At 43.1% G+C, this 8,715-nt stretch overlaps 1 protein-coding gene across 4 annotated transcripts; it reads right to left on the bottom strand.

Moving 5' to 3' along the window:
• Positions 1 to 576: 576 nt before the first annotated feature.
• On the bottom strand, positions 577 to 8,221 carry ccdc62 (coiled-coil domain containing 62). Of its 4 annotated transcripts, XM_056404269.1 has the most exons (13): positions 7,451 to 8,198; positions 7,289 to 7,329; positions 6,800 to 6,937; positions 5,958 to 6,150; positions 5,683 to 5,849; positions 5,347 to 5,448; positions 5,078 to 5,249; positions 4,698 to 4,799; positions 3,895 to 3,983; positions 3,117 to 3,217; positions 1,714 to 1,873; positions 862 to 1,056; positions 577 to 716 (listed from the first exon to the last, which is right to left on the bottom strand). In XM_056404269.1, the coding sequence occupies exons 1-13, from the start codon at positions 7,500 to 7,502 to the stop codon at positions 642 to 644; spliced, it is 1,587 nt and encodes a 528-aa protein (XP_056260244.1). In that variant the 5' UTR covers positions 7,503 to 8,198; the 3' UTR covers positions 577 to 641. The 4 variants fall into 4 exon arrangements, 2 of the variants coding, with proteins under 2 accessions (XP_056260244.1, XP_056260245.1); XR_008830364.1 differs by lacking the exons at positions 577 to 716; positions 862 to 1,056 and adding an exon at positions 2,012 to 3,027 and having other exon boundaries at positions 1,738 to 1,873; positions 7,451 to 8,221; XR_008830363.1 differs by lacking the exons at positions 577 to 716; positions 862 to 1,056 and adding an exon at positions 1,978 to 3,027 and having other exon boundaries at positions 1,741 to 1,873; positions 7,451 to 8,221.
• Between the last annotated feature and the right edge of the window lie 494 nt (positions 8,222 to 8,715).

Raw genomic sequence — 8,715 nt, 5'->3', positions numbered from 1 at the left:
TTTTTCTTGTGCGTAAAAGCGCTCCACGCTGCGTAAAAACGCACGAAGCGGGGAAATAAAACTCGCCAAATCGTTGACGCGTTTATTAAAAAGTCTGATTGTGAGGCAGTAAAATACCACAAACATAGAGTTGAGATATAAATATTTTATAATGGAAAAAAAAAAAAAAAAAAGATGTCAAGATGGCGAAGTTACAAAGTGTAAAAAGTATAAAGAGCTCTGGACATTTCCACTGAGTCGCCGGAGAAACCTGAAGGCAGCGAAACTGGAAAGACAATACAGAGACAGAGCACTCAACAGCCCTGTAGGACTGGTTTCACATCTCACCGGCTCCACACAACACCGCCTTTAAAAAGCTTAAACAGGAGCTAAAATCCTACACATACACTGCTGCAGCATGTGGAAAATATACAAGCAGCAAATTAAAAACAAGATTAAGGATATAAAACATTTTTTAACAGTCAATGACAGTCTGTATTTTATCACTTCATTATTTTCCTGAGACAGTGAGAGTTCAACCTTTGGCTGAGAACACACAGTTTCAAGTTGAGGGTCTATTTAATGTGAGAACACTGATTCAGCTCAGCACCTGGTGTCACTTGGGTAAATACTGAAGTTTCCTCTAAAAAACACTCTGTTCTTCAGTCAGTGTGGAGCCATCCGCTGGGCTGGCTGGTGCCGTGTTCAGGGCAGGGTTTGGGTGGAGTTTCACCAACCTGTTGGAAGAAGAAAAAAAAAATAAAGCTGTTTATGTCTTGTGAACACACCCAAACTTAAAGGTGGAACAGTTGAACCAAACGCTGATTCCACACCCTGTGAATACAAATGGAGGGAGAGCAGAGAAGATGAAACTCCTCTCACCCTGTGTGCCGGGCTGGTTGGGTGGTGGAGGTGTTGTTTGGGGGGTGTTTGGCACTTATGGGAGTAAAGGGGTTCAGTGGTCCCATAGCTCTCAGCAGGGCTGCTGTTGTAGAAAGAGCTGTGGAGTCTCCAGCTGCTGCGCCTGGATTCATCTACCAGCTGCTGCAGAGCACATCTGGACAGATGATCTCCACCCTGATAGGAGGAGACGCTCAGTCATCAGCTGTGACAAGGAACAGATCAACATTCAGGGGAATATCTCATGTCCCCGTGACTCTTGTGTCTGTATGTCTGTTAGACATGAAGTAAAAGTAGCTTAGCTTAGCATTCACAGTGGAAAGAGGAGGAAACAGCAGCACCTCTAAAGCTCACTAATTATTACTAGTTTTTACACTTTGGTTTTTGTCCAGATTAAACAAGTAAGAAATAATAATTATAATTACTGAGCTTTAGAGGAGCTGGTTGGTGGATTTTGTTTCCTTCAGACAGCAGCAGGCTAGCTCCAGTCTTTATGCTAAGCTAACTGGCTGCTGACACACTCCCCGGCGACGTTATTACACCCACACAATCCAATGTAATCCAGTGCATCACTTCTGTCAAAATATTTTCTTCTTTTACATCATATTAAAATGTGCTTTTAATAATCTTCCATCCACTCATATCTGTAAATGAGAAAAACATCATTAACTCCTGTTGATATAAAGCAGTCCATCATCACCAGTGATAAACATGTGATTGAACTGACACATCTGTATCGGATGGTATGAGATTTTTTTTTAAAGGTGTTCCTAATAAAGTGTGAACTTCCATGTATCCACACTGATTATTAAACTGTGCACCGCGTCGTCTCACATCTGTCAGCTGCGGCGGGAAGACTCCCAGGTCGTCGGTCACGGAGCCTCGTAGACCGGCTCCCGGTGCGGCCGTGGCGTCGGCCGCCGGTCCCGAGTTCTTCCCCCTGACGGAGGCAGGAGACCGGTTCTCCACACAGCTACAGCTCAACTCCTCCTGGCTGAGACACACAGAGAGACAACAAGGTTAAATGTCGGTGACCGATACAGCTACACTCCAGTTTATACATGAGCGACAGAAGCAGACAGTATTTAAGAATCACACCTTTTCATGAGTCATTTGTTTGTTTTTGTTTTACCAGGCTCAGCTGTGGTGTGTGAGGAGCAACAGCAACACTAGCTGGATCCCTACAATGGACTGAGTCTTGGTCCACAATCTGGCCTCTTCTGTGAAATCATCGAGCGAACAAGGAGTTTTGTTACGACCAGTTCTTTACGATGTGGCGGCTTCAGCTTCACGGTCACTCCGTCCCAGGGGAGGATGTGACTCTGTCTTTGCCGTGTCTGAATGACAGAATTACTCCAGTGCGTTAGTACTGGATCCATAATGAAACCACAGTAGCATCATCTTCACCGACCCTCCCTGCCTGGAAAATACCCCAGACTCTAAAACCTCCAGTGTGTAACTCAGGCTTTGTTTTAAACATGTGATTATTTAAACCTCCTCCAGAGCCACAGATATAGTTAAACAGCTGTTTTGAGATTTAACCCTTCATGACATGAACGTTGGAAGCCAGGACCTCAGAGGAAACTTGTGTTCACCACTGATGTGAGCAGATCAACATGTGTGTATCCGTCTGTGAGGGTTTAACAGAACAGAAACATCTGGTCCAATCAGATTAGATTGAATCTTAAATGAGTTGAACGTGTGTTTGTAGAAAAATACGTTCACACTTTGTTTGACCTGATGTTTAATGACTCTTTCTGTCTAATCTGCTCCTCGCCTCTCCGCTCGGTCTCTGTGGAAGCGAAGTGACCGTAGATCTCGATTCTTCACGTCCGATTTTCTCCACATGGCTGATCCTGGACGCGGTTTGCTGCCCGCCGACCGTCTTTAGATCGAGAGCCGAGCATGTAGGAGGTGAACGTGCTGCGATTTCCTCTTGATCTCGGTCGTCTGTGGGGACTGACGGAGTTGGCGTTGAAGGTCAGATCAGGGAGCGTCACGGTCACATCACTGAGTGTGTCTGTGAGCTCGCTGCGTTCAGCCGGTCCGTGTCTCTTTCTCCTTCTGGGCTCTGAACTGCGGCGGCATGAAGGCCGTTCTTCTCCCTTCATCCCCTCAATGTTCACTGACTCCAACACAGTAGCTCCTCTACAGCCACAAAGATATCAGTGCACACATTTAAAGAAAACAAAACATATTGCGCCTCATTAATTATGTTTTTCATATACACTGATCACCTGCCGAGTAACCTCCCGCTGGTTTTCGCCTTCAGGGTTTCACGGGCACTTTCCAGGTTTAACTGCAACAGCTGCAGGTCGTTCCTCTGATTCTCACACACCTGGAACACAAAGGACCTTTTTTAATTCAAAACTAACTATAAACACAAGGACAGGCTCGTACTCCTTTCAAAACCGTCTTAAAACGGTGTTACTGGCTGCTGAGACTGTTCCGCCTCTCTCTACAGGCTGCACAGAGATCACCTGCTTAAAGCAAGTTCAGTTTGTGCAGGATGAAAGGAACAACAAACAAAAATGGCACCTCTCCATCACACTTTCCACATCGGCTCTGTTTTAATTATGTCACCATGTTGCCCCTTCTTCTTCTTCTTCTTCTTCTGCAATAGTTTAAACTCCTGAATCGCACATTAATTAACATTTTCTTTTGCAGATTTTCTGGAACTTTGGTTTGGAACAGAAACTTCACTCTGAAAGTATTTATTTATTTATTTCACTGTGTCTTTAAAAACTCTAATTGTAATAAATGTAATTTGTTGTGAGTAAATTGTGCAGGTTGAACTTTAAGAAGTGGACCTGACCCAGACTCGCAGGAACACTCTCAGGTATGCTGCCAAACCAGAAACACACCTGTGACGATGACGGCAGTGTGAGCAGCAGGAATGAGGAAAACACGTATCTCCCGAGCTGCGACCGACCTAACAACTGTTTCGTTACAGTTCATTTCGTTGCTTCAGAAACAGCTGCTGGTTCATTTTTATTTTATTCTTAGACAGCGTACCTGGCGCAGGCAGCGGAGTTCAGTCATGGTGCGTTCCTGTTTGGAGCGAGCCAGTTCCAGCAGCTCGTCTTTCCAGCTGTCGCCCTCCCCTGGTGGAAAAGATCAAATGCTGCACTTATTGGGGGGGGGGGGGGTTATCAGACACTGTATCAGACACCCACTACTGCACAGACCAAAATCAAGAGAAGTAAACTGCAGAGATAAGAGGGGATCACACTCACTGTTCACCCAGGAGTCTCAAGATAATCATATCTACTGCGTCTACAGTAAAGTTTAGTGCTGTAACAATGAGTCTGTTAATCAACTCAGATAATCAATTAATCATTTGACTCTTTCCACCTTCTCAAATATGAGAATTTTCTACTTTTGTCTTTGTCAACTGAATATTTTTGGTTCCTGATCATCATCATCATCATCATCATCAGTCGATCAGATGTTGATTTCTGGGCCTTTTTATATCTTTATATGTAATGAATATATATGAATTCAATCAAATATTCTTTATATATATATATATATATATATAGAGAGAGAGAGAGAGAGAGAGAGAGAGAGAGAGAGAGAATAATCACAGATCACCAAACACATTAGAAGAAACTACAACTGATAAAATACCAACAATAAATGGATCATGAGAAACACACAGCAGATTAAAACTCCTGAGTATTACAAACATAAAATGGATCAATAAAATCCTGGAACAGATAAAACTGATGATAACTACATCTTCTAACTCTCCAGCTGAGTAAACAGTTCAGAGAGTGTGACAGCTGAGGAGGGACGAGGTGCAGCGTGTGACGTACCTGTCAAAGCCAGATCTCTGTGCAGCAGCTGCAGCTCCTGTTTGAGTCGGATGATCTCTTCTCTCTGAGAGCTGCTCTGTGTCACCTGCTGCTGCAGCTCCTCTACAGCCCCCACACCACACAGAGGAGAAGCTCATGGATTCAATCTGTTGTTTCAGTCATTGTTCAAAATAAAACCAGGTTTAAACAAGTGCATGACTAAAGACTGCAGACGGGGAAAGAAGCAGCGGAGCGGCTGGATGACAGGAGAGGTGGTTACACAGTGTGATGCGGGAAGCTGCAAACTCTGCTTGAAGCACACTGACACCTTCATACAGTATGTGTGGCTCTACTACACTACACTGTACCTGCTGTAAGGAAGAGAAGATTTAGTCACCTACCTTTAAGGTGTGTGACCTCATGTCTTGCTTCTCTGTGCCGGCGTTTACTTTCCTCTAATTCCCTCAGGAGCTTGGTTTCCCGTGATAGACTCTCCGTCAGCGACGTCTCCAGGTCTCGTATGCGTCCTGTGAGGTCGAGTATTTGACCCGAGGCCTCAGTCACATCTTTGTCCTGATGGGAGGGCAAAAAAAAAAATCACGTTAACCAACAAGCAGAATATCAAAAACTTTTATGATACATACCAGCAATAACTGGTCTTCTAACGTACCTTGAGTTTGAGCATGGAGCTCAGTTCTTCCTCCCTGACCTGCAGAGAGCCGACCTGAGAGGACAGAGCCATGAGCGTGGAGTTCAGACTCTGGTTCTTCTCCTGAAACACGACACAAACACCAGAGACACTAAGTCGCGCGTCACAACACTGTTTTCTATTGAACGTGAAAAGAGTGAGTAACTAAAGCCAGACACTTTAATATGCACTGGTTACTAATCAACTCTTATCTTCCTGATGGATCTTATTCACGTCACTGGATTCCACATGATGTGAACAGGTTTTTCACTGAGAACATTAATGTGTATTAATTATTAATTGAAGTTACTCTCGTACCTCGAAGTCTTGACATGTCTGGCTGACGTGCTGCTGCTTCTGTTCAAGCTCAGAGAGCTGCCGCTGGGCTGCGCTGAGCTCCCTCTGCACCTCCTTCTCCCTGGTCTCCACCACCCACACACGTTTAGTCAGGACTCTGATCACCTCGTAACGCTTCTGCAACTCATCTGTACAAAAAAAAAAAGAAAAGATGCTAAAAACACAGAAACCAGGAATGGTAAAAAAATAAAAGCACAGAATCTATATGAAAAGCCTCGTGGTTTCTGTCTCCTCACCGTCCAGACGGGTGCACCTCTGCTCCAAGGTGAGCACCCTCTGGCGGTCTTGTTCCCAGGCGTGGAGCTGCTTATGATGGGAGGTGGACATGGTGTTCAGCTCCCTGTCCCTGTCCTTCAGCTCAGCCATCAGCAGCTGCAGCTCCCTCCTCTGCCTCTGGATGGTGGAGCCACTCACGTCTTTCACAGGGAACTTTTGCGAAGCGCACATAGAGGGACACGACAAGACAGACATGGTTTACAGCTGAAGCAGTCAGTTAACTGATTAGTGGACAGAAAATTTGTTTTCGATTAAAATTTTGATAATCGATTAAATCAATTAATTTTTTTAAGCAAAAATATACTGATACCAGTGTCTAAAATGTAAATATTTGCTGTTTCCTTTGTAACTTGTAATATTGATTTCTCATTTCAGAAGGTGCACCAGGCAATGAAGTGTATTTTTTGTATCAGATAATATTCAAATTCCAATTAATCGATCAGTTGTTTTTGTCTTTAAAATGAGAAAATGTGAACAACTAATTCTCAAAGCCCAAATAAACATATTCAAATCTCTTATTTGTTCCAAATGACAAGACTCAAAGATATTCAGTTTACTATCACACATGGTGAGGAAAAACATCAAACACGCACGTGAGACGCTAGAACCAGTGATGTTCTTGAAAAATTACTGAAATAATAATAATAATAATAATACGAACTAATTGATTAATTGCTTCAGCCCTACAAACATACATGGCTGCAGATATGGTGGCACAAATATTTGTGAGTGTAAAACTCTTTGCAGTCGACTCTCAGGCGTCAGACGGTCTGAACATGAACATACCCAGATCTGGTCTCACCTCAGTGTCCAGAGAGCTGCGGGGACCCGGGGTGTCTGCTGGGATGGGAGGGGTACGCTCGGCCCACTGTTTGGCCGTGTTGTCCATCCTGAAGCTGGTTAGGACAGAGATCTGGCTGAGATCCGGTGGAGCATTTTTCTGAAAAGTGTCATCACATTCACTCAGCTGGCAGTTTATCAGGGACATGTAGCTAAATTGAATGAAGTCTAATACAACAGTCCTGCAGTAAATCCTCCATTCATGAACGTTTTTAATATTCAGTTTGTGTTTGAAACTGTTTTACAGAGTTTTATATCAATAAAAGGAAAATAACAGAAACATCTTTTTTTGTGTAAAGCAACAGCACAAACTACAAACTGCCAAAAGGATCACACAGGTGAATCAACACCTGAGCTGAACTTAATGCAGGACTGTTAAATTAGACATCATACTCAGACAATGCTCTGCTTTAAGACAAAGAAGACATTAAATAAAAACTAATGCACTGACCTTTTTAACCGGAGTGCTGTGCCAGAGCTCAGCTGAAATGTCTGAAACAAAGTCGGAGGGAATGTTTGAAGGCTGAAAACTTGCCTCATACAAGTAAAATAAAGATATTTGATGGGATAGTTGTTGGTAAAGACGGTGAGGGTGTCAGTTGTTAATGTTTACCATGTGAGAAGGGGAAACAGGCTGAAGCTTTTCCACGAGCTCTTCCATCCATCTGAGGTGGGTGGGTTGGTGGGTGTGGGGGGGGGGGTGTCGCTTCTCCCTGCCGTCTATCACATTGTCACACTAACACACCTTCATTGTTGTTGTGTAAAATGTTTATCGATACCTTCAAATGTCATTTAAATATCGTTAGTTAACTACACATTCTCTGGAAAACTGAAACGGCTAGGTAGCGTTAGCTTCTCGGGGAGTTTGAACAACTTTTTTTGAACGTAAATGGCCGCAGTGGAGAAATCGGGATCGGACGATTACGTCACTCTAACGGTCGCGCTTCATTTCCTTTCAATTTTTTTTTTTTTTTTTTTTTTACTGATTTCCCAAAATAAAATATCACAACCAACAGTATAGCGGTTGTCACTACAACTTCTTGTCCAGACTCGTGAACGTCGTTTAGGAACAATCAAAGTCAGCCTCATTAATTTCTCACTTCCGTTAATTTTGTCCGCACCTTGAAATACTCAGCCCAGGAAACAGGATGCCAACAGATTTTTCAACATAAAAGCTGGATGAACAATGCGCACTGTTGTGTAAATTATAAATATTAAAGTCATTATAGAAGACTATTGGGAACTATTAAGATAATCATGTAAACTTGAAAATCAAAATTTGATTCCATGATAGCGTTGTAATTTTTCACACGTGTTTTGGGATTACACTGGACTTTACTTGATGAATATGAGCAAAGCAAATAGAAGCAGTCAGCAGGACATTTCCAGGGACAGGTGAGATGGAGCTGAGACAGTGAAAGAAGAAGGAAAGAATCCAGAGTAGATTAGATAAAATACTGTCTGATAATGTTATGGTACATGTCCATGTTGTTTATCCTATGATGCTATTCTTTAAAGAAATTTAATAGAATTAGAGTAAATGTTCTTGGCCTTGTTGTGGATCCATGTCTGCACATATTATTATGGTCTGGATTTAAATGTTTAGATCATCTAAACATTAAATCTGTGACTTTTCCTCCAACATAGTGTGACAAAAATAGGTATCAAGATTAGTGATGCTGGCTTGATACAGTAAACGGTGCATGCAGCTGCTGTGAATGCGGGGAAAAAAATCCCTGAGGGAGCATGTCCCCTGAATATCGACTTATGTTGGCGCTCAGCCCAAATATTTACAATGCCTGGCTCCGCCCCTGATTCTGATCCTGTATCAATACTGTCTCTGCCCGTGTCTCTGCACGGTCCACACTCCGGGCCAGA

The sequence above is a fragment of the Seriola aureovittata genome, chromosome 18 (genome assembly GCF_021018895.1).
Source record: "Seriola aureovittata isolate HTS-2021-v1 ecotype China chromosome 18, ASM2101889v1, whole genome shotgun sequence".
Classification (NCBI taxonomy): domain Eukaryota; kingdom Metazoa; phylum Chordata; class Actinopteri; order Carangiformes; family Carangidae; genus Seriola; species Seriola aureovittata.
This window is presented reverse-complemented; position numbering and strand designations above follow the sequence as displayed.

Excerpts from the sequence above, each read along its gene's own strand:
- ccdc62 (XM_056404269.1), bottom strand. The coding sequence starts at position 7,502 with ATGGATGGAAGAGCTCGTGGAAAAGCTTCAGCCTGTTTCCCCTTCTCA. Across the intron at positions 5,250-5,346 it reads GCTCCATGCTCAAACTCAAG|GACAAAGATGTGACTGAGGC; the intron begins GTACGTTAGAAG and ends CCCTCCCATCAG. Across the intron at positions 1,057-1,713 it reads TCCCGCCGCAGCTGACAGAT|GGTGGAGATCATCTGTCCAG; the intron begins GTGAGACGACGC and ends TCCTCCTATCAG.